At 36.4% G+C, this 26,229-nt stretch overlaps 2 protein-coding genes across 2 annotated transcripts; one reads left to right on the forward strand and one right to left on the reverse strand.

Moving 5' to 3' along the window:
* Window positions 1–5,756: 5,756 nt before the first annotated feature.
* LOC141695632 (uncharacterized) lies at window positions 5,757–9,151 on the forward strand. Its single transcript, XM_074499865.1, has 4 exons — window positions 5,757–8,071; window positions 8,145–8,244; window positions 8,337–8,496; window positions 8,610–9,151. The coding sequence occupies exons 1-4, from the start codon at window positions 5,757–5,759 to the stop codon at window positions 9,149–9,151; spliced, it is 3,117 nt and encodes a 1,038-aa protein (XP_074355966.1).
* Window positions 9,152–20,368: 11,217 nt separating this feature from the next.
* Window positions 20,369–21,371, reverse strand: LOC141695633 (uncharacterized). The gene is made up of 2 exons (XM_074499866.1): window positions 21,296–21,371; window positions 20,369–20,781 (listed from the first exon to the last, which is right to left on the reverse strand). The coding sequence occupies exons 1-2, from the start codon at window positions 21,369–21,371 to the stop codon at window positions 20,369–20,371; spliced, it is 489 nt and encodes a 162-aa protein (XP_074355967.1).
* Window positions 21,372–26,229: the final 4,858 nt, after the last annotated feature.

Genomic DNA, 26,229 nt, shown 5'->3' on the forward strand with positions numbered 1-26,229 from the left:
TAACATACCCGTCATCGGTTCCAGAGGCAACAACCTCACCAATGACCATGTTAGCTACTGGCCCACTCGTGGTTCCAAGTCCAAGCACAGTATTTGCTTGAGCTACCACTCCAGCTTTCTTAGCTTTCTTACTTGGACAGTCCTTGCTCCAATGACCAACCTCCACAAAACCAACATGGTTTGTTCGTCTTTGGTTTCTTATCCTTGTTCTTGTCAAGTTTAGTGTTAGCCTTCTTAGTGACTACCTTTCTTTTCTGTCCTACAGTCACTACATTTACCTTCGAGCTCCCATGTTCCACAGGCAACACATGTCCCTGTTTGGACTTGTGCTGCTCCTGTACTGAGATGTCCAACATCAAGTTAGTCCATGTGATCTCTCCTTTCTGTCTTTTCAGGGAGAGAGCAAACTCTTCCCAAGACTTAGGGAGCTTTTCAATCACAGACATCACTCGAAACTTCTCAAGCAAGACCATACCGGACTCACCCAAATCATGAACTAACATCTCAAACTCATGAACCTGTTCAGTCATGGATTTTCCATCCACCAGCTTAAAATCAAGAAACCTAGCCACATAATACTTCTCAAATCCTTGAGAATCAGTATTATGGGTTTGGTCCAGCTTATCCCATAAGACTTTAGCAGTATAGGCATCTGATGAATAAACATCGAACAAGGTGTTCTCCAAGGATGCCAAAATTGGCTGCCCTAGCCACCCCATCCTTCTCAGCCCATAAAACATAAACCTTAACAGATTCAGCTTTCTCTTGATCCAACCCAGGAGGATCATACTGTACCACTAATCATAGACCCTTAACCGTTAACCAGAGCTTCATTTTTTTCTGCCAACGAGAAAAAGAAGCTCCACCACTGAATTTATTAGGCATACCCGATAAATCAATTGGATGGGGAAAACGATACGTGGTCCAGTCAATGGTAGTAGTACCACCAGAACCAAAACCAGTCTCAACAATTTTAGGAACATCAGCAGTTTCGTTAACCATCTTTCTAATTAACTATATATAACTATAATCTCTTCAAGATTGTTGGGTATAATTCTAACTACACAGCAAAATGGGCAGTTATATATAATAACAAGAACATGGCAAATAACCAACTAACGAAACAAAACACGAAGGCAATAACAAACTATAAAGACTGTAACTGACAAAGAAAGTAAAGAAAACTTATCTTTTATCGCTTTCCAAATTCTGATAAGAAGAAGAACACAACAGCTGAGTCGCCAAACCCTTCAAGAGGACTTGACTGTTCTTGAAGAGATTATTGGCCCCCACTTAAGCTGTGATGGAATGCAGCAATATCGCTTCCAGGATAAAACAACAGATCAATCTGGCCACAGAAACAACAATGATCAACGGCGACTCGCACCTTAGTTTGCCCAAAAAACCTATGCAACTCATATATGTTTGCGAGGTAGGCACCGAGACTTGTATCATTTTAATCTCAAGTATACCTCTCAATATATAGCATCTCAAGTTGCTCTTCTTCTATTTTACTCGATGTGGTACACCAAGTAACAAAACAGAAAAAGTAAACAAAATGGGTTTTCCTTATTATTTATATTATATCCTGATTAATTAATATTAATATTACAAAATATATTCAGAGTATGATTAAAATAATCCTTACTCAATATATTTTATATTAATAATTAAATAATAAATATAAATAATTAAACTTGTAATAGAAAAGAAAAATATAAGAGTTCCCACTAGCACTAGGCCACACAAACATTCCACTTATGCTAGTAGTTGTACACAACACTAACACAAGATGCTATATAAACTCAATATCTTTCTTTTACAATACCAATGTGGAACAAAATCCCCATAACCCATTTCAAACAAGCAACTTTGTCTCAATATATTCATGGATTCCACTAAGAAAATATCTTAGATCCAAATATGAAAGTTTAAGTCCTCATGTCAAGGAACAACCTCCAAGTGTTAGTTTCCGGAAATCATATCAAGAACATATAAAATATGTCTCAAACTTTCCATTTTCTAACAGTTCCAATATTTTCCGTCACAAATATTTCGTCGTAAATTTAGATGAAATATTTTTAATTTAATTTCAAGTTAAAATTTTAATAAAAATATTTAACTTACGACGAAATGTTCAAATCGTCGTAACTTCAAATGATTTTTATTTTCCCACCAAAATGTTTTAGTAAAAAGTTGAATTTCCCTCTTTGATAACTTACGACGAATTTCAATTTCCGTCGTAAATTTGACAATCCGATTTTTTCCATCGCAAATATTTCGTTTTAAATTTAGATAAAATATTTTTTTATTCAATTTCAATTTAAAATTTTAATAAAAATAATTAACTTACGACGAAATGTTTAAATCGTCGCAACTTCAAATTATTTTTGTTTAATCGTGTCGTGCATAACTTTATAAATAAAATACTAAACTTACGACGGTTTTGGGTTTTGTCGTAAATAATTACGACGTTTTAGTTTTTTTCGTCGTAAGTTGGGCGCGCATTTTTTTCAATCGTAAGTTGGCCGTCGTAATTGGCCCATTTTGTTTTAGTTGTAGAACAAAAAGTATTGACAAAATGGAGAAAACTTGAACACTTTCAAAAATTTAATGGTAAACATGGTAAAAGCACATGAATAGAAAGTATTACGTGACTAAAACTTGTATGAACAGAATAATAGAACATATAAGGAGAATAAATAAAACACTAGCCTGGATTAAAATTTGTAATTAGGAGCCTTCTCACAGAAAATCCGAAAGATACAACCAGTTCATGAGATATCATTGATTCCGTTTGTTTTTATAACCAGAGAAAAGAGTAAGATTTATCAGTACAAAAAAAACATCCAATTGTCCATTGTTCTATCCGGTTGCGTCCTCCTCAATAAATTTTCCTTATACTTCTCATGTATTTTAAAATTATTATAAATATAATTTTATAATATTTTTTTTTTAATTTTCATTTTCTGTATAAAAATTTAAATATTATATTTTTATTTAAAAAAATATTTAAAATTATTTTAAAAATCATATTTTACAAGAATATAAAATACGTGCTAATGCATGTAGACAGAGGAAATACTTATTAGACTCTTTGAACTTTTTTTGGATTGCTTTTATAAAAAGCGAGATTGTAAAAGTTAAATGATTGTATGGTAATATTTTTCATATTTTATTTTTGATTTAAAAAATGTGATGAGGTTTGATAGAGAAATCGCCAATTCCTTTTCGTAAAAATTGAAAAATATTTTTTTTAAAGAATGGGAGACTTGTTTTCTCTAAAAACATATTTTGGGACAAAACATTTTTCATAAAAGCAAATTTTAAAGTTTACCAAATAGCATTTTAACTGTTTTTAGGAAAAAATTGTTATTATTATGTGCAACAAGAATAACAAATATATTCTTAATTAAATAATGTAATTGTATTGGTTGTGAAAATGAATCATGTGCATAAAAACCTAATAAAATATGATAAATTGTCAAATGCGCTGAATGATTTGCCACTACTTTCCACATAGCATTCCATTATGCACTAGTTATCTTGTGAGTGAAGTGTATTGGGACGATCTTATGTAAAGGTTTGAGCTCATAAAGATTGGTAATGCATGTTTTTAATTGGAGAGTTTGTAGGCGGAGAAAATAAAATGTGTCCAATAGTGACTCCACCTACGATCAATCATCTATCATGCAAAAGGCCGGATACCAAAGATCTTACCGACATGATCAACAAGATATACATAACCCTACCTCTCTATCATCATAATTGTCCCTCGGAAATGCCCTGAAGCAAAGTCAAATTTTAAGCGTTATTATTATTTTGTGGACTGTTTATGAAACAAAAGAAATCGGAATCTTATTGCATAGACTTTCTTAAATTAACTTTATTTGTTCGGCTGCTTGACGGAATATTGAAAATTTTGATTTTTTATCTATTAATTTTTCAAATTCAGTCATTCATGAAAAGTTATAAAGAGTCTTTGCAAGAAACTATTAGTGGTGCTAATCTACGGTGAAGCTCGTAAGTTGATGGATTTCAGAGATGACCCGGACAATACTCACTACTAGAAAAACCGGCTAAATTCAATCGATTAAATTCCACCGGCCGAAAATTCAACCGGATCCAGTTGAATACGCAGTCAAGATGATATGAGCTTTGACCCAAACTTAATTTCAACCGGACAAATTCAACCGACACTAATTCAACCGAATAAAATCAACCGATGTCAAATTCAACTGTATTCGGTTGATTTTGGACAAACAATTATTTCAGAAAAAAGATAAAATCAACCGTTTAAATTCAACCGAAATAAATTCAACAGTTTCTAGTTGAATTTGTATAGAGCTCTTTTCGTTTAAGCGGGAAACTTCCCTCCAAAAAATAGTTTCAGCCGATTAAATTCAACTGAAATAAATTCAACCGTTTCTGGTTGAATTTGTATAAGACTCTTTTCATTTAAGCGGGAAATTTCCCACCAAATTGTAAATTCAACCAATACTAAATCCGGTTGAATTTATATTTGCGAGAGTCTTCCCTGTACTTTATTTTTGGGTTATAAAAACAACAGAATGTGGTTGTTTTTAATAAAAATGCTGATTTTTATAAGAAATGATAAATAACTATATATTGATTTCTAAAAGTAATGTATGATAAAAAAGACATCTAAATGTACAGTTTAAAATTATATGAGCCAATACTAACAATAAAACTAGTAACCTTTATAATTATGAATTTGTATTCAACTACTCAGTCAACTCCTTTAATAAAAAAATAGCAAGTATTTAATAATTTTTATAAATTCATAAAAAATTAGTATGGAGTTAATTATGCATGTGTCCCCTAAATAGTAACAAAGACTTGATTTTATAAAAAAATAAAATTTTTTAAGGTCCGTGTTACTATTTAAATATAAAAAATTATTCTATTTATTTTTAAAGTCATCAAGAAATCAAGAAATATACTTTAAAGTTTATTCTAACTAATAATAACAAAAGGTATAGTAATTAGCTGCTCAATGAATCGGTGACGCATTTATTTACAAGCCACCTAACCCTTATTTTCAACCATTTTTGGTTGAATTTATTTCATAAATTTGTAAACCCTACTGTCAGTATCCTTTCTTTTTCGTCGTCTCCATTCCTTTTGCCTCTTTACAATTTTCTCTCATATCTTTGCCTCCCTCAAACTTCAATTTTACAAATTTTCATGTCCAAGTAAGTTTTGTTTCATAATTATTTTAGATCTTGTTGTGATAATTGTATCAATTTTGTTAGTTATGCCAATATTACATGTTTTTTTTGGTATAAATTGATGTTGACTATCTTACTTAGATTGAAAAAATTATTGTTATTATTACTTGTTATTAAATATGTTAAAATAATTGAGAAATAATGAGCTATAAATTGATACTATCAATTATATTAATTATTGAGAAATATATAAGTTATTATTTATATAAATAAATAATAATTTATATATATAATAATTAGCTTCTTGGTTTTACTACAATTACTAAATTAAATTACATGTAATATTTTTAGATGTCATCTGATCGAAGATGGATGAATGAGAGGTTCGATGCAAGAAATAATATAACGGAGGAATACAAACTTGGTGTACAAAATTTTATTAGAGTTGCTTAAAAAGGGGATGTTGATTCAAAGGGGAGGATAAGATGTCCATGTAAAGAGTGTGGAAATATATGGTATAAGTTACCTGATAATGTAACTTATGATTTGTATCGACACGGCATTATGGAGTCATACACTAGATGGATTTTTCATGGTGAGAAGGATAGCTCCGGTGATGAAGGCGAGACTTGTAGAGATGATGATATGTATGATGCGCATGACATGCTTAGAGACTTTGCAGATGCACATGAAAATTTTGGGAATGGTGAGGAGGAACCCAATGCAACAGCAAATTTTTTTTATGATATGTTGGATGGTGCTTCTGAACCACTTTATCCAAATTGCTCTAGTTCTACCACTTTATCATTCGTGAACAAGTTGTTGTATTTTAAGAACAAACATGGTTGTAGTAATAAGGGGTTTGATGAGTTACTTCAACTTATTGGATCAGTTTTTCCCGAGAATCACAATCTACCCGAGACCTATTATGATGTGAAAAAGATGATAAGTGGATTGAATATGGGATACGAAAATATTGATGCTTGTGAGAATGATTGCATGTTATTTTACAAGGAAAACAGTAAGAAGACATGTTGTGACATATGTCATACAAATCGATTTAAGGATCGAAAAGATAGTGAGAAGAAGTCGATTCCAAGAAAGATCTTGCGATACTTTCCACTAGTACCGAGACTACAACGTTTATACATGTCTGAGCAAACTACTAAGTGTATGACGTGGCACCATGACAGAGTTGTAGTTGAAGGTCAATTATCTCATGCAGCAGATGGAGATGAATGGAAAGCCTTTGATGCTAGATTTCCGAGGTTTGCAAAAGAGGCACGGAATATCAGACTTGGCCTTTCTAGTGATGGATTTGACCCATTTCATGATCCACTAGCAAGGGATTACACTGTATGGCCTGTGGTTATGGTTGTTTATAACCTTCCACCATCTATGTGCATGAAAGCTCCATACATGTTCATGCCTCTCATTATTCCCGGTCCCACTGATCCTACAAAAGACCTACATGTTTATCTCCGTCCTTTAATTGATGAACTGAAGATGTTATGGCATACAGGGGTGGAGACATATGATAGGTCATCACGCACAAATTTTCAGATGAGGGCAGCACTAATGTGGACGATTAGCGACTTTCCAGCACTTGCAATGTTAAGTGGATGGTCAACAAAGGGTAAATTATCATGTCATGTATGTAGTGGAGACGTTAAAGGCTTTCAACTCAAGAATGGTGGTAAAACTTCTTTCTTTGGCACTGCTCGATATTTTTTGGAACCGGGTGATCCTTTGAGGAATAGCACAAAGTTTGGAAAACGAGAGGTACGATCTATTACAGCTCGACATTCGGGAACAAGGGCAAAGACTACATGTGATCTTATACAGTTTCCTCCTCCGGGAAAGTTAACCAAAAGAAGACCCAGAGATTATGGTGTGGCTCAAAATTGGACTCATTATTCTCCATTTTTTGAGCTCCCGTATTGGGAGACACTTAATCTTCGACACAATATTGATGTCATGCACACCGAAAAGAATGTGTTTGAAAACATATTCTACACAATGCTGAATGATAAGAACAAGACAAAAGATAACTTAAAAGCAAGGCATGATTGTGAGGAACTTGGTATTAGGCGTGAGTTGTGGACTCCGGATGGGAAGACAATGCCACCTGCTCCATATGCACTCGTGAGGGAACAAGTTGATAAGTTGTTAGGCTGGATTCTAACACTTAAACTTCCGGATGGGTATGTTTTAAATATATCTAGGTGTGTGAATCTTGAAAAACATACTATTCAGAGGATGAAATCACATGACTGTCATATTTTTATGCAAAAATTGTTGCCCATTGTTTGTCGTGACTTGCTACCAAGACAAGTTGGTGATGCCATTATTGAGTTGTCTAACTTCTTTCAAGATCTGTGCTCATCTACCTTGAGATACTCTGATTTGTTAAAAATGGAGAAAGATGTAGTGAGGATCATGTCTAAGTTCGAAACCATTTATATTCCTGGTTTCTTTGACCCGATGGAGCATTTGCCGCTACATTTAGCTACTGAGTGTAAGTTGGGTGGTCCTGTTACATATAGATGGATGTATCCTTTTGAAAGATTCTTGCATGGATTGAAGATGAAAGTAAGGAACAAAGCATATCCGGAGGGTTCAATGGCTGAACGCTACATCGAAGAGGAGTGTGTGCACTTTTGCTCACTATATTTTGAATCTGAAATTGAAGCAGTGCATAATCATCTCCGTCATTTTGAGGCATCTAAAAAGTGCATTGATCCCAACTTGTTAAGTGTTTACACACATCCCACGAAACCCATTGTAAGAAAAGGACATAGAATCATGAGCGTGGATGAAGATAGACTTATCAAATACTATGTTCTTATTAATACACCGGAGGTTGCAAAGTACTTGAGGTAATATTTTTTAACTCATATTATTTTGTTCTTTTCATTTTATTTTATCTTATTAGTTATTGTTATTTTATAGTGAATTTCACAAGTTGGTGCACAAACAATACCCCGAATTTGATGATGTAGCAAATGAAAGATTTCAAAAAGATCGATTCACAAATTGGTTTGAAAAAAGGGTATGTGTCTAAATACATTTATACAAAAATTTGTTATTGTCTTTAAATAGTGTAGCGCACTTACATATATGGTTCATTCATTATATAACTAGGTAGCGGATTATCCAAAACTCAAACAAAAATTTAAGGATTTGATAAGGGGTCCAATGCGTGACGTTGATATTTATAATGGTTGCCATTGCAATGGTTATAAATTTGGATGTGCAAAGTCTAATGAACGCACTTCACCAAATTCCGGTGTGCTTGTTATTGGTAAGAAATATAATATATTCTTGAATTTTATTTAATATACATTATCATTTTATTATCTTACTCATTATATTGATGTATTATTTGTACTTAATAATGTATTCATTTATATGTAGGAACTTCTTATAAAGAGAGTTTTCAAAACAATTATGGTCGACTTGAAGAAATTCTTGAGCTTCACTACCATAATGGACATAAAGTTGTATTATTCAAATGTCATTGGTTTGATCATACAACACATGTCAAAGTGGATAGAAATAGGATGACTACGGTGGACATTAGATCAACGTTAAATGCCGAAGATGTGTTCATTTTGGCGAGTCAAGCTCATCAAGTTTATTATGCTCAAAGTATTTCAAGTGCAAAATCACCATGGTACACGGTTTTAACAACGAAAAGTCATTTTGTCAATGAAGAAGTGGCATCAAAGAAGAGCTCGCTCTCAAATGATGATGCTTTACAAAATGATGTTTCAAATGCTTCATCATCTCACGTCGAACCGGTGGTTATTCATGATCCTAAGAATTTTTTTATTGACTTGAGGTTTGTTGAGAATGATTACTCCATGGATGACTACAATGAAGAACAAGATAATAATAAGGACGAATACGTGAATGTTGATGATGAAGAAAGTGAGAGCGATGATGATATGCCTTAGTCTAATTTCTTTTTAAGTAATATCAAATTTGTACTAAGACGGAGATTATTGCAATTATTTTGCTTAATGTTTAAATTTATATATTATAATGATTAGATTTATATATTACATGTATTATTAAACTAATTTATGTTTTTTTAAATTAGCAGGATACAACTTCCCGTAGCTATTCCAGGTTTATGTAGCATATTTAAAACAACCAATTTTGGTTGTTTTAATTTATTGATCTAAACAACTAATGTCCTGTACCCCTAGGTCATATATATTAGGCTTGTATCTTATTCCCCTTTCCTATCACAGCGCCGCTCTCAAGAATTTTTTACAAATCTCTCTCAAATCTTCCACAAGCTTATTACAAACTTCTTCCAAATATGATGTCCGTCTCAACAGGTATGATTTCAACTTCGTTTTAATCACGATTTTGAATGGGTTTTTGATTTCGATTTTCAACTTCGTTTTGGTCACAATTTTTTTGGATTTGTGTGAATAAATTGGTGTAATAATGGGGTTTTAATTTATTTTAGCTAATTTTGAATTAGGGCTTTTAGCTGTTGTTGTTTTATTCTCTAATTACGGATGATAGCTGATTTTATGGGCATTTCTTATTAGTTTAATTAGGGCTTATGTGTTTTTGGTCAGGGGTGTATGTTTGTGTTCGTGTGTTTAGTCAGGGGTATAGTTTTTTTTTTATTTTTTATAACTATAAAATGTTTAACTTGCTAAATCTTTTCTCATCCTGATTATTTTCTCATCTTTATGACAGTTAGGGCTAGTGCTATTGGGAGTGCTATGAGTAGGGTCACTGAAAGAGGGGAAGATAGAAGACAAAGCAACTATGTAGGGGGTCGGGGTGGAGGTCGGGGTCGGGGTCGAGGCCAAGGCCGGGGTCAGGGAGGCACTAGAGGAGTTGCTGGAGGTAATGAAGATGAGCATGAGGAGGATAGTGAAGAAGAAAATGATGACAGTGAGGGAGATGACCTAATTATGGGTAATGCTACTGCATTTGAGAGAGCTGCACGCAGGGTGTCTGATGGTGATTACAAAAAGAAGCCCAAACCTGGAGAACCCAAACTTGGAGTAGTAATCATCATAAACAAAAAAAAGTAATATATATATATCTATAAATATATATTATGTCCTGTTAAATTTTGCAAAAAATTATTACTCTAATATTTATAGAATTGCCTTTATTTTAACAGCATCAAGCAGTCTCGTTACAAGAAGACACTTAGGGCAATTGTAAGAACGCGTTGGGATTTTGATACTGCAAAACAAAAAGGACGTGCTCGAGAGATTTTTCTAAATGAGTGCATAAAGGAGTTTAAGGTATGAAAATATATACACATTTTCAGCACTTGTTATTTTTCATTTGTAGATTTAATAATGCTTAGCCTTCAAATATATTTATGTAGTAGATAGCATTATATCCTAAGAATTTTGTTTATGAACCTGGATGAATCTCTATATTTTAAAATGATTTGTTTACTACTTACAAGGTGTGTGTCTCTGTTATGTGAGTAGAGTTTTGTTTAATAAATCATATTCATTAAGCGACAGTGATCAAAATTCAAATGATATTGTCAGGTTTATATTATTAAGATATCTTTTTGGTAGTTAAAAATTTTTCTTGTTCCCATCTGTTTACTCTTTGCTTAAAACTGGTAAAATAACACATGGACTTTCTTTTTTAATATTTTTGTTTGAAAGGAATATTATGAGTATCCACCAGAATACAGAGGCGATGAAATTAAAGAGTTGGAAGGGGATGCAGTGGTCAGGTTGCATTTAAAAAATAATGTAAAATGTTATATGAATACTTGGAAGGCTTACGGTTTGAAAATGGTGGCGGAGGCGCATAAAAGGGGAGACACAAGTGCAAACCTACGTAATTGCATCCCCTATTTCTTATCTGAACGTGCATGGAATGGTCTGGTTGATTACTGGGAGACAGAGGGATTTTCTAAGATGTCAGAAAATGGCAAGAAAAATGTTAAGCAATTAGAGATTAAGCACTGCACTGGAGCAAAGCCATTTGATCATCGTTATGAGGTATAATGTTATATAATTAGGTCAACTTATTACGCTTTTTTGTAATGTGTTTGTTCAATTTTTTTCAGGAACTAGAGGAAAAATTGGAAAGACCTCTCACTGTCTTGGAAAAGTTCGATGCTTCCTATAAGAAAAAAGGAAAAGCAGAAGAAATAGGGAAAAAACTTAAAGTATGTTTTTCCTGCACTTGTTTCTTTCAAAATTATGCTTCAAAATATTCTTCTGTTCTCTATTAGTACATCATAATATAATTTTATTTAATTTTCACATAAATCTGTGCAATCCAGATTTAAAAATTTTCCTACCTATGTGAGTTCTATTACACCTAATTTTTCCTATTGTTTCGGACTTCAGATTTTTAATTAACATTTAGTCCTGCTTATTCTAAAAAATATTGCTTACTCTAGGCTGTTAGTATGTGTTGTGATACAATATATGCTCATGTACGTGATGGCTTCTGGTCCTCCAATTATATTAATGGTTTATGTATTATAGGTTGTTATGGAGCGTGATATGCAAGAGGGAAGTTCTCAGGAGGGCAATTTACCATCTCAGGAATCTCAAAGAAAACGGGAAGTCGAGCAATTATTGGAGGTTAATCCTTCAAAAAAGGGAAAAGTGGTTATGTTTCCACGTCATTCACTTTCAGAGCTTCTTGGAATGGACGGGGTTGTCAAATATACAAATTCTAAGTCTACTCTAGCTTGCATTCCAGAACGCATTCCAAGCAGTGCATATAATATTATTGGGAAAGTCATGACAGAGGTGACCAACATGGTTGAGGCACTAGAGGAGATAGAGGTGACACGTGCTAGACTTGACAAAGAGGTGCAGAACTTGGCTACTCGTGCTTTTCCAAACAGAGATGATCCTGCTTCTAAAATTTTATGGGAAGAGTATATCCGTATAGCAGCACAAATGGCATCTCCTCTATTTGAGCGTTATAAAAAGACTATTCGAGAGGTAATGATATAAACATAATGCTTTTATATGATATTGTAGCCAAGAACTAGTTTTGCTACAAGGTTAATTAAACATTTGATTTAGCTAAATTATAAGCACTTGCAGAAAGATGAACATGGATATGCTTTCAGTTTGAGTTTGTCGTATTTATTCTTTTAGTTGTTGTTGTGTCTTAGAGTTGAAGCGTGATTCTTGCTCATACATGAAATAGTTTGTTAAAATGTTCGCATGTTACTTTAAAATAGTCTAACTTTTAACCAAATTGATCTCAATGTTAACTGGTACCTTCATGATTGAAAAGGTGATAATGTACTTCCATGCGAGAATGTGTAATTAGCCTAACACCTTGATGTCATTTTACTTAAATATTAACTCTTTGCATAACCTGCCCCCCTAACAACTAGTTTTGCTACTACGTTAAACATTTGATTATTATCTGATACATCTAAATTGTGAGCACTCGTAGAGAGATCGATGAACATGTATGTGTTTGAGTATGCCGTATTTATGCTTTTAGTTGCTGATTTGTCTTAGAGTTGAATAGTGATTTTTGGTGATACGCGAGATAGTTTTTTAAAATGTTGTATGTTATTTTAAAATTAATCTAACCTTTAATCAAATTGATCTCAATGTTACCTCGTACCTTCAAGATTATAAATATAATAATTTACTTCTATCCAAGAACATATAATTAGCCTAGAACCTTAATGTCATTTCATAGCCAAGAACTAGTTTTGCTATTAGGTTAACCATAATGCTGTTATATGTTTTGTAGCCAAGAATTAGTGCTCATAGTTTTATATGATTTTGATATCTCCCTCGCTTTTATATGATTTTTACTAGTTAAATAATTGTGCATTATTTTTGTAACCTGGTTGAGTCTCACTGCTAATTTACCAGAACCAAGTTAATTAGAAGTTGTATTAACAAAATGCAATTCCGGTGTTCAAGTGATAAAGTTTGCATATTATTGTGTACAAAGTTAGTATTATTAAATTTGGAAGTTTTTGAATACATATTTGTGTAATTTCTGTAGTTGTAAAAAATAGAAAATAGAATAAAAAGAAATAGAGGAGTTATTTAGGAAGGTTGTTAACAATATTTTCGCCTCAGTGTTGGAACAGATTTTCACTCCAGTGAGCAAAATCTGAGACACTTGGATTTTTAATTTTATTCAGTGAGGTCTAGCTCTTGCAGGAGATATACATATATCAATTCTTTATGTCATTTTTTCTTGTGGTTGTTTTAATAATTTTGTTGTATTGTACATTTTTATTATTTTTTGACTACTGCTGCTTTAAACTACAAGCTAAATTCATTTAACCTGTATTATTTAGATACATATAAGTAGTTAACTATTTTGGTGAATATGAGCAAAAGCTGTCTACCTATATTGTTGGCAACCTAGTCTAAATAGATTGTCTGATTCTTATTTGCAGAATAATGCATCAGATCATGTGGAGCTGCAGGAAGATGACAATGATATCCATTTAGAGGAGTTGGAGACCCGCTTCCCTCTTTAGGCTGAAGATAATTGTTTGTGATATCTTTGGTCTGAGAACCTTTTAAAACATTTTCTTTTGTTTAAAATTTTTTAGTACTTATTTTAATCTAGACATGGAAGGTATCGAGCTAATCCAACATTATGTATGATTTAGTAATATGTATGGATTTTATTTTGGACCTATTTCTTGATGGTTTTTGTTGCGGTAATAATCATGTCTTATGTATATATTAGAATTGTACATGCATCAACTGCAAAAAAATTATATGATGTAGTATATGGTTAAGCAACTTCAACATGATCTAGTTGAATTTAACACACGGGGCCTAAAAATTATCAATTACATTTGGTTGTTTTTGGGAGGACTAAATCCAACAAGATTTGGTTGAATATAATATACAGACCCATGGTAAGATAATATAATCAACGAAAAGTGGTTGATTTTAAAAAATTAAAATTCAACGATTTTCGGTTGATTTTACCATCATTGGCGGGAAATTTTTTTCAGGGTGAAATTTAAATTTTGAAATTTAAATTTTGAAGTTCAATTTTTTTGAAATGACTAAATTTATTTTCAACTAGAGATGGTTGAAATAAGTCTCACTAAAATTAACGGAAAACGGTTGAATATAAACTTAAATTCAACCGGATTGCTAATTTCAACGGCCTTAAGTTCAACGGGAAGGTTCCGGTTGAATTTATATTAAAATCAACCACTTCCGGTTGAAATTATTCTAAATTCAACCGGATTTTTCCGGTTGCTTTTAGCCGCTTTTACTGTACCTTTATCACCTATTTAGGGATATAATTTCGTAAATTTAGCTCTAACAAAAACTTTTTATTCGTAAATTTAGCTTTTTCTTCGACATAAACAATCGGGAACAAATGTTTTCAAAAATTCTAAACACATCATGCACAAAGTGTGTGCTAGGTGTTGGATAAAGCATGGTACTCAAATATGTTATACATTTTTTATGTACGTGTATGCATATATATTATGTATATTTAAAATAAAAAAATTAGCAAATAACATTTAAAATTTTATTTTTAAGATTAAAATTTGGAATTACAAAAGTTTTTTGAAAAATATTATATGCTTAAATAATTTTTGTTATCAACAAGCTACGTTGATTCTTGAAACACTTGCTGTGGAATAAAAGAGTATGTTAGTAATTAATACTAGGATTTGTGAGTTTCGAGCTTTAATTGCTGCCTACGTATCTTTGTAGAGTAGAGAATTAAGCCAAAAACATAATTCTAAGTTGAGGGGTAGAGCACTTTATATAGAGGTGAGTTTAGGGTTAGACTTGTGTTCAGAGGCATGGTGGACATGTCTTTAAATTAAATGGTAATTAGGAGTCCTATAAGGGAAGGAACTCGAGCACCTTCTCTGTAGGACTTTGAATTCGTTTTGGACATATGTCTCCGCTCTTCCAGCCGAAAAGGGAGACTGGGAAAGAGCAGGGCTTGAACTTGGGCCTAGTCCGTGAACAACTTATGTTCGTGGACCTTGACGACCTCTGCTGGTGGGCCTTGACTACATGGGCCGTTTTGAGTCTGCTACTTGAACCAGACAGGTCTATACTGAACTTCAGACAAGATTCCCAAATGTATTTAATGTGGCATTTAATGTGTTTTTATGATGTATTTTCTATCCATATCATTTGCCCCTAACTTCCGAGAGTACTGCTCGAGTTTTCGTGGAAGTTATAATGGTCTTTACGTGACTCGGGGTACTTTTGTCCCTTCTTAGGTTTCGGACCTTCATGGGTGTCAGCCCTTCATGGGTGTTACCGTGTTATCGTAAAGTTTGGAGCGACCTACATGTTTACAACGACTTATATAGTGCGAGTATACACACTTAAGGCCTTTGCACATGCTAATTGGATAGTGTTTAACACTAAACAGTCCTAATCAGGACTAAAAAGCGAGAGTTTATTATCCCTTAACCTTCATCAAGGTTAATTATAGGGTGAAAACTGCTAATAGGCCCTAATCGAGGCTAATCATCCCTAATCGGGGGCTAATTATTATGTATAAATTGCTAGCTAGGCTTAAAAGAGCCTAATTTTAAGCTAGAATGCACTAATTAGCCTTAATCGAGGCTAATCTGCCCTAGTCAGGGCTAATTTTTCTTAATCAGGACTAATTAGCATGTATAAGACATTAATTATCCCTAATCCATACTAATCACGTGAGTGAATAGGGTAAACGACCCTAATCGGGGCTAATTTCATCACACGAGTCACTAATTCCCCCTAATTCGAGTTAATTATGTGTAATATACACTAATCGGCTCTAATTGGGGCTAATCTTAAAATCCTAAATATTTAAAAAAATTTGACTTTTTTCTATTTTTCCCATTTTTGCAAAAAATTTCAAAAAAATTTGTAGGGGGTCGCCGGAACTTTGCGGGACCTCATGCAGGAGGCCTTGAAGGAGGTCTTGCTCGGCCTCAAGGCCCCTTTGTATCATGTTCGGCCAATCCTGGTCGGCTAGGGGAAAGACCTCTTGCCCCTTGCTGACCAAGGGTGTTTGCTCCAATTTTTTTATTTTTTATTTTTTGCAGAACCTTCTATCTGAACTTTATCCCTTCATGTATTCTACTAGGCTTTTCTTTCTCTTGATTTTCCATGGAATTTATCCCATGGTGGTCCTAGAGTCCCTTGTGATTCTTCTATCCTTGTTTCAGTGAACATATGGTACTCATTCTACTGAACATTTTGTACTCGTTCTACTAAACGTTCTGTACTCTGTTGAAATTGTTCTATAGGATCTCATGTACTCCATTAAACTTATTCGAACTTGTTTTATCAGATGTTTTGTACTCCAACGAACTTGTTCTCGTAGAAGTTTTAATCTTCGCGAAACTTACTTCCGCTGAGAGTTATTCTTTCCAAGTAATTTTCCAAGAAATTTCACAGGAGGGTCTCCAAAATAACTTCTGAAGGCCTTAGGGCACTCGAACAGAGCCTCCTGGTCGGCCTCAAGGCTCCATTTGTAGCTTGGTCGGACAGGCCTGCTCTTGGTAGGCCTTGGGGCCACTCTTAGGGTGGTCTGGTCGGCCGGAAGGAAAAGTTCTCCGAACTTGCTACAGTGAATGCTTTACTCTTTAAGAAACTTATTTCCGTGAACCCTCTGGTCTTCACGGAACTTGTTCTCGCTTACGCTCTAATCTGTATAGAACTCGTTCTCGTGACCGTCATAGTCTTCGTGAAACTTGTTTCCATTGTAGGACAACCTTTTTTACGAATTTGCAAAAAAATTCACAGGAGGGCCACCAACAACTTCAGAAGGCCCCAAGGCTCTCTTCCGGAGGCTCCTGGTGAGCCTTAAGGCTTTATTTGTAGCATAGTCGGCTAGGTCTGCTCTTGGTAGGGCTCAGAGCTCTCCTACAGAGGCTCCTGGTCGGCCTCAAGGATTCATTTTTAGCCTGGACGACCAGGTCTGCTCTTTGTAGGCCTCAGAGCTCTCCTACAGAGGCTCCTGGTCGGCCTCAGGGATTCATTTATAGCCTTATCGGCCAGGCCTACTCTTAGTAGGTCTTGGGGGTCTCTTGCAGGGTAGTCTGATCAGTCACGAGGAGAACGTTTTGTTCTCGTACTCGTGAGCACTATGGCCTTCACGAAACTTGTTCATCTGAGACCCTAATGTTGTTCTAATCTTTGTAAGCTTTTCTAATCATGGTGATTAGCATAATCAGCCCATAGCTAAGACTAATTACTTGTGTTTAGCCTCAGCCAGTCTTTTATCAGAGGACTGATACGATAAGTTGTGTCCTGCATCATTTTCTTCTTTTATTATATCGCCCTTTCTAATTTTTCGATTGTTTTTCTCCACTATTTTCCAGTATTTTTTGAGAGGTACCTGATAACGCGAACCAGGCAGAGTTATGGTCTGTTGTAGCAGGTAACTCTTTCCCCATAAAAGAAGATCAGAAGTGTTCATTTTCATTCACACTTTCATTTCTCAACTTCTCAAATTCTCTCAAGCCTTTTACAGGCTCCCAACTTTTCAAGCTTTTCAAAGATGTCTCAAGGTCAAGATCCTAGAAGATCTTCTCTCTCCAAGAAGGAGGTTATGCACAAGAGGGCTACGATTCGCTCTCTGCAAGGTATAACTTTTATTTCCCTTTTCTCTATTAACCTTTGTTCTAACAGTCTGAAAAGCATGCTGGATAAAAGGGCGGATAAGTACCCAAGTACTATCCATTTTGATGCATTTCACCACAGAAGTATGCTTTGTGAAGGGCATGTCGAAGAGATCAGGCCGGGTTATCCTTGGCCCAAGTGTTTAGAGGTTCGTAAGGCTAAGCCTAGTGAAAGGGATTACAATCTCAGTCCCCAGAGTCTATTTACATACAAGGCATCCCTGAAGTTCGGGCTAAGGTTTCCACCACGCACCTTCATCCTGAGACTTCTGGACCAGCTCAAGATTCATCCGTGTCAGCTTTACCCCAACGAGTGGGCTTTTATCATTCTCTTCATAGTGAGGTGCCATGACTTGGGCATCCAATTGAGCGTAACAATGTTTCGAAGCATCTTCATGATAAAAGTTCTCATATGAACAGACATGGCTGGCTCATAATACAATAAGACCTCATGTTCCTTCACAGTGAACACGAGTTCTCTTCATGACTCAAACTACAATTGGAATAAGAAGTTTATGATCTTAGAATGGAAGGATGGAGACTCGGGGTGTACTTTAGACGTGACTTCAGCAGTCCAGTTGACAATTCTCACTTCATCCTCAACCTTTTGGATGCTGAGCTTCTTGCCCGTGACCTACTTATTGATGATGACGGGAGAACCCCCTTTTGGGAGTTCGTTATAGAAACTAAGCTCGTCGAGGCTAGCATTAGCAGCCTCTCTAAAGAGGGTATTTATTTTTATTCTACTTCAACTTTGTACAAGTTTATTATTATATCTGCTTTCTTTTCATCTTGTTTCAGCTGCTGAGGCTCTTGATACCGTGGCCACCAAGAGCGACATGATCATGAGAAGAATGGCTTGGGACGTAGTCAAGCAAGCGAACTGTGTCCCTAAGATTCCTACTTTCCTTGAAGTATCTGGATCTGGTCAGAAGAGGACTAAAGACTTCGACGGGAGTGCAAGGATCCCTTGGAAACCTTCTAGGGGTATCTCCCCCAATGACTTGGTGCTCAGCAGTTCAGGCCTAGCATTCGAGTGGTCGAAGAACTGTGTTACTCCCTGTGACCTTCTAATTGTCTCCTCTGGCGAAAAACTACTTGCAGACGAAATGTTGAGGCTCAATCCTTGTATCAGGTACATTTTAACTTGCATAAACTTTCATTTAAGTGCACTTATTAAACAATTTTATAGGAACCACCCCTACAAGGGGTTCTGCTTGGCCAACAGGCCCCATTTCATGCTGGTCGGTGAAGGCTGGTCGGCTTAGGGGCAGGACCCTCTGCAGGCCAAGGGTGTCTAGTCGGTCAGGTCTTGTGTTTGGGGACTCAGCCCTTATGACTTAAACTTTTTATAACTCCATTTTATATTCTCCTTGCCAGACCAATACTTACTTAGCCACGTCCTCCACTCAGAGCATAAAGATACGAAGTGTCTTTGCAGCACTGCAGTCCTCAATAAATAAGATGAAGATCTCTTCGGATAAGTGGGAGTCCAAAGCTCACGAAGCGGAGGACAAGATTGCTTCCTTCGAGAGAAAGTTCTCTAAAGTGGAGGAGAAAAGGAAGAAGGAGTGCAAAGAGCTCGTGGACTCATACCATAGATGCTCATCATTTACTAAGCTGATGGATGAGCACGATGATGAGATGTGCCCCGTTAACCTGGCTTAAGGTAGGAAGAGGGGAGTCAAAGATGTTCATGGCATATATCCAGACGTGGTTGTCCTGAGTCTCCTCTAGTGCCCCTGGGAGTTACCTGTTATGGACCCCTCCGGGAAGGCCTCCGGATCTGTTCCTGTGACTTCCCGCATGAGGTCTCAATTCAGTTCAAGTCGCGGGGGTTCCAGTTCTAAAGGTAAGGCCCCTTCGGGTAGTCCTATCTCCAAAGCAGCCCTTTATGGGAGAAATAGGGAGCCGGTTGCAGGGAGCATCAACTCCTCCTCCGAGGCAGGTCTGGAAGAGGAAGAGGATGAAGAAGAGGGGAATAGCGAGGAGGAGGGCTCTTCAGAAGAGTGATTTTTATGTCCTTGCATGGCTTTGGTTGCCACATGTGGCTATATTTTCAGACTTTGTTTATTCAGATTATTATTGACTTTTATCCTATTGGTCCTTCGGGATTTAACTTATAATCCTTCGGGATCCTTATATAGGCATTCTGTTTGATTTCGTTTCATACTTGTCTTTTATTTTCGGTATTTGGTCCTTCGGGACTTGCATTCTTTAGATGCTTGTACTTAAATAAATTGGTAGATAAGATGATAGAAATAAACTTGCATAAGTAGATAATTTATATTTATCTAATGCTAAGTATTAAGAACATATCACAAACTTCCTAAATATAATAAACCTTCAGGTTTGAAGCGTGCCAATTATGGGGCACTTCGTCACTGTTCAGGGTTTCCAACTTGTAGGAACCTCGTCCTAAAAGGCCCTTCCCAGTTAGGGGCTAGATTTCCTCCCCCCCGACTCCTGATGCCTCAATATTTCTTATAACCAAGTCTCCTTGCTGAAAGAACCTCTCTTTGACCCTTCTATTATAATAGAGGGAGGTTCTTCATTGATGCTCTGCATTGCGGGCATTAACTTCATCTCTGAACTCTTCAATGAGATTGAAAGCGAGTCTCATGCCTTCTTCATTGGTCTCTGGTTCATAAGCTTTGATCCTAGGGGATCCATGTGTGATCTCAAGGGGCACCACGACCTCATCTTCGTAAGCCATCATGAATGGAGTAGCTACAGTTGTTACTTTGCAGGTGGTGCTATATGCCCATAGTATAGGTAGCAGCTCATCTGCCCAAGTGTTCCTTAAATGTTTGACCCTTTTCTTAAGTCCATCAAATATGATTATGTTAGCAACTTCCGCCTGCCCATTTGCTTGTGGTTGTGCAACCGAGGTGAAGCAAAGCTCTATGCTTTTATTAACGTAATATTCTCTGAATTCTGCATTATCAAATTCTCGCCTATTATCTGTAACAAAGATACATGGGATTCCAAATCGGGAAATCACATTTTTCCAGAAAAATTGGGAAGTTTCTTGGTGGTTATCTTGGATAGTGCCTTAGCCTCAATCCACTTTATGAAGTAATCTATGGCTACCACAATGAACTTCCTCTGTCCCGATGCTACAGGGAATGGTCCAAGTATATCCATTCCCCATATAGCAAAAGGGATGAGTGTGCTAATAGATGTAAGCCTCTGTGGGGGCTGTCATATTATTGGGGCATGCCTCTGGTACCTGTCACATTTCTTCACGTAAGCCTTTGCATCGAATAGCATAGTCGTCTAGTAGAATCCCAATCGAGTTATCTTGTGAGCGAGGGCCCTGGCCCCAAGTGTTATCCACAAATCCCTTCATGGGCTTCTTTAAGCGCCTTCTCTGCTTCAAGAGGTCTCAAGCACTTTATGTATGAAATAACAAAGGACCTTTTGTAGAGAAGGCTTTCAATTAATGAATATCTCAATGCTCTCACCGACAACTTACGTGCCTCCTGGGCATCATCGGGGAACCATCCAGTCTCAATGTGGGTTTTGATCAGATCTATCCAACAATTTGCCATACCAAACAGTGCTATCAGATTTATAACATGTATACTGGGGGTCTTCAGGACCTGGAAGTAGATACTTCTTGGATAATTCTCGATTTCGGATGCGGCGAACTGCGATAGGGCATCAGCCGTAGTGTTCTCCTATCTCGGAACATGTTCTGCGTACCATTCATCAAACTGAGTCAGTATTCCATTCACGACTCTTAGGTACTTGGCCATAGTATTATCTTTGGCCTCAAACTCTCCATTGACTTGAACAACTACAAGTCTTGAGTCTCCACAAACTTTCAGGTTTTTGGCCCTCACGGCTCTAGCCAAGCCTAAGACGGCTATCAATGCTTCATATTCTGCTTCGTTGTTGGTAGTTGGAAAGTCCAACTTCAAAGCATATTCAGTAATGAACCCATTGGGGATTTGCAAGACTAGGCCTGCACCACCAGATTTTGTTTTGGATGCTCCGTCAAAATGGAGAACCCAATACTCTTTCAGGGTCATTTCTTTATCCTTCTCTTTCTCTTTCTCTCCTCCTTCTGGGGTTACTATCTCTTGCTCCCCCTGACTTCTTGGTTTTTAATAGTGCATTCGACCACAAAGTCTGCTAAGGCCTGAGCCTTGATGGTCATTCGGGGCTTGTACTTGATGTAAATTTTCCTAACTCAGTTGCCCACTTAATGAGCCTTCCACTGGCCTTCGGGATATGAAGAATGCTCCTCAAGGGTAGGTCCGTCAGTACTTCGATCTTGTGAGCTTGAAAGTATGGTCTCAACTTCCTCGAGGTTGTGATGAGGGAAAACGCAAACTTCTCTATGGTGGAGTAGTTCAACTCTGCTCCGTGGAGCACTTTGCTTACATAGCATACAAGCTTATGGATTTTCTATTCTTCCTTTATGAAGACTGCACTCACAGCTTGTTCAGATACCGCCATGTACAAATATAGGGTGTCCTCCGGACTTGGTTTGGCTAGTAATGGGGCTTCAGTCATGTACTTTTTTAGCTGTTCAAAAGCCTCTTAGCTCTCAGCTGTCTATTCAAAATTCTTCACCTTCTTAAGGGTTTTGAAAAAGGGCAGACATTTGTCTCCATATTTGGAGATGAACCTCCCTTGAGCTGCGATTCTCCCTGTCAGCTTCTGAACGTCCTTGATGGAGTGTGACGGCTTCATGTACAGGATGGTTTTGATCTTGTCGGGGGTAGCAGTCCTTAGGACAATCATCATTCAAGTCAGTGAAGTCAATGCACATCCTCCACTTCCCACTGGCCTTCTTAACCATTACGGAGTTGGCCAACCATTCAGGGAATTGCACTTCCTCAATGAATCCAGCTTCTAGGAGCTTCTCGACCTCCTGTTTAATGGCTTCAAGCCTATCATGGGCATAAGTTCTCTTCTTCTACTTTACAGCCTTCTGATTTTGATCGACGTTCAGCTTATGAGTTATTAGGTTCGGGTCAATCCTTGGCATATCAGCTGATATCCAAACAAATACATCACTATTCTTTTGTAGGAAAGTTGTTAATTGGTCCTTCAAGGACTTGTCCAAAGATGCTCCAATATACGTGACTTTCTTCGGGTCTAAGGAGTCTAGGGGAATCGGGACCAAGTCCTCTGCTGGTTTTCCTCGAAGTTCTTCATTTTCACGGACATCCATGTCTTCTATGGGGAGGACCTACCCCCCAGTCCCATCGGGCCTAAGTGCTGCAACATAGCAACTGTGGGCAATTTTCTGATCTACTTTCGCCTCTCCAACACCATTCTTAGTTGAGAACCAATACCGTGTTGTAGGTTAAAAGCACGGCCTTAAACGCATGGATCCCTATTCTACCCATGATGCCATTGTAAGTAGAGGCCGCCTTAACAACCTGAAAGTTCAACATTTGTGTGGCCTTCTTAGGCTCTTCCCCGATAGTTATGGGAAGTTGTATTGCTCCTTCGACTTTGCATTCTACATGGTTAAACCTGTAGATGGGTGCGTCAGATTGAGTTAGTTGAGAATCACTGTAGCCAATCCTTATGAATGTGTCATGGATAAAATATTAACGGAAGCTCCATTGTCCACCAGGACCCTTATAACAGGAGAATTTCCAATCACCGGAGTGATAACCAGAGGATCATCCTGTGGAAATTTTAAACCTTCAAGGTCTTGGTCACCAAATTCAAGCATCATCTCGGGCTTAGAACGCTTAGACGGTTCTCTAACTATGCTCATAACCTCTCTCGCATTAGCTTTTCAAGAATTCCTTGTAGTCCCAACTGCTGTAGGACCTCCTGAGATCATATTGATTACTAGCCCTCGGGGATGTGGGTTGTTATCTCTATCGTTACCCCTTCGATCATCGTCTCTTCAATCATTGTCTCTTTTCTAGCCTCCAGCCTCTTCACCTTTACTGAAACGTCCAAACTTTCTATTAGTGTTTGTGCCCTAGAGACAACAATATGATGTTCTAGTTTAAGACATTTGGATTATTAATATTTATGTTCTATCGATTATTTTTTTATATTTATTAATTCTTAATTTACTATAATATGAATGTTAAATTAATAAATATACTTGGAATATGATATGCAATTCTATATCTCTAAGTACGTGACTTAGAAATGAGATTATGAGAATAGTATCAATAATCCCAAAGGTCCCTGATCGAGTATTATTATAGAGGACAATAATAATGCATTAAGACTAATATGTTTTTTGACTGATGATCACATCTCATTGATCATAGGTATGGTGATTCTAAAGTCAAAACACAGGCACATGTATTAGATACATGGTGTTGGATTGACCCGTTGTGAGATACTATATGTTTATAGTGTCATAAGTTATTGTCACACCTTAGACCTGAAGTCATTATATTTCTATACGAGAATTAATATACTTTAATTCTATTAAAAGTTATCCTTGACCGGGTAATGATAAAAGTGGACATTGGGTATATTATGAATCTTATGAGAAATATGAATGATCTAGATGAGATTTAAGCCTCCTATTTTAGGAGTAATATTATTGGCCTTTTGTATGAGCTAAACTATGAAATGCGTGTGTTAGATATATTTGATAATGTCATGGCTAATGTGATTTATGTTTAGTTTTCAGATCTTGCTTAAACAGGATAAATCAGTACTTACTGGAAGTCAGGACTTAAGGATATCAGTACTTATATTATCAGGAGATAATCATCAGAAGATGGATATCAGAACTTAAGTACTGAAGGACGTTCAGATAAGGAAGGTAGCTGGTAAAGGAAAGAAGATCGAGACAAACATAAGAAGAGATATGCATGAAGATGGAATTCTATGAAGAATGGAATACTTGGAAGAAAAGATATCTGATTGATATATTTTAGGAAGCAGAATTATATTCCATATCAATTAGCGATTATCTTGTAACTGTGTAGTATATAAACACAGACATAGGGTTTACACTATAAGTGTTATCACAATCGAGAAGATTATTTATTTTATAACCCTAGCAGCTCTCGTGATATTTGTTCATCACTGAGAGAGAATAGTTCCATATTGTAACAGAGTTTATTGTTTCATTAAAGTTTATTTTCTGTTACTTGAGTTGTTAAAGTTCGATTTGATTGTACTATACACTGTATTCACCCCCTCTACAGTGTGTGTGTGACCTAACAAGTGGTATCAGAGCCTATCTGTTAACACACAAACAGTTTAAGATCCAAACACAATCATGTCTGAAGCAGAAACTCCAACTAAGCCCACCAAAGCCGAAGAAGCTCCAAAGACACAAATTCAAAGCCGATATGAGACTATTAGAGTTCCCATATTGAGACCATCTGAATATGCCATATGGAAGGTGAGGATGACCATATTTCTGGAAGCCACAGATCCTGAATATCTTGATAGAATCAAGGAAGGGCCTCACAAACCAACCAAGCTCGCTGTTGCAGTTGCAGGTGAAGCAGCAAAGTCTGTACCAAAGGAGAAGAGTGATTACACTGCTGAAGATATCGCATCAATTGCTAAGGATGCTAAGGTACGACACTTACTGCATAGTGCTATTGATAATGTAATGTCAAACAGGGTAATAAACTGTAAGACTTCAAAGGAGATATGGGATGCTTTGGAAACAAGATGTCAGGGAACGGATATGATCAAGAAAAACAGGAAGACAATACTCACTCAAGAGTATGAACACTTTGACTCAAAGGCTAATGAGTCATTGACTGATTTATATGATAGATTTATCAAACTCTTGAATGATTTGTCACTGGTTAATAAGGAGTATGATCTTGAAAATTCAAATCTTAAATTCCTGTTAGCTCTTCCTGAATGCTAGGATTTGAAGGCAACAACAATAAGAGACAACTATAATCTTGATGAAACAACTCTTGATGAAATTTATGGAATGCTCAAGACTCATGAACTTGAGATGGAACAAAGAAGCAAGAGTAAAGGAGGAAAGTCAAGGACAGTTGCTCTTAAGGCTGAAGAAGAATCCCCCAAGGCAGCTACCTCAAGGAAAGACAAGCGTAAAGCTCTCTTCACAAAGTCTGATACTGAGTCATCAAGTTCTGAAAGTGATGATGACTCAGAATCTGAAAGCTTTCCTGAGATGGATGTTGATGAAGAGATGATAAAGCTGTGTGCTCTTATGGTGAAAGGGATCACAAAGATTGCATACAGGAAGTTCAGGAAGGGAAAAAAGTTTTCCAGGAAAGGGACAAGTTCTGATAAGAAGAATTTCAGAAAATCTGAGGGAAGAGGAGGAAAGTCTGACAGAGGAGATTATACAAATGTCAAATGCTACAACTGTGGTGAGAAAGGCCACATATATCCTGATTGCAAGAAAGTGAAAAGTGACAAAGGCAAGGCTCTTGTCACAAAGAAGAAAAGCTGGACAGACACCTCAGA

This window comes from Apium graveolens, chromosome 11 (assembly GCF_009905375.1).
Source record: "Apium graveolens cultivar Ventura chromosome 11, ASM990537v1, whole genome shotgun sequence".
NCBI lineage: Eukaryota > Viridiplantae > Streptophyta > Magnoliopsida > Apiales > Apiaceae > Apium > Apium graveolens.

Bases quoted from the DNA above. Each gene is read 5' to 3' on its own strand.
- LOC141695632 (XM_074499865.1), top strand. From the start codon at position 5,757: ATGGAGTCATACACTAGATGGATTTTTCATGGTGAGAAGGATAGCTCC. The intron at 8,072-8,144 runs GTAATATTTTTT...GTTATTTTATAG, and splicing joins GAGGTTGCAAAGTACTTGAG to TGAATTTCACAAGTTGGTGC. The intron at 8,245-8,336 runs GTATGTGTCTAA...TTATATAACTAG, and splicing joins CAAATTGGTTTGAAAAAAGG to GTAGCGGATTATCCAAAACT.
- LOC141695633 (XM_074499866.1), bottom strand. From the start codon at position 21,371: ATGGCAAATTGTTGGATAGATCTGATCAAAACCCACATTGAGACTGGA. The intron at 20,782-21,295 runs GTAAGTTGTCGG...TCTTTGTTACAG, and splicing joins CGATGATGCCCAGGAGGCAC to ATAATAGGCGAGAATTTGAT.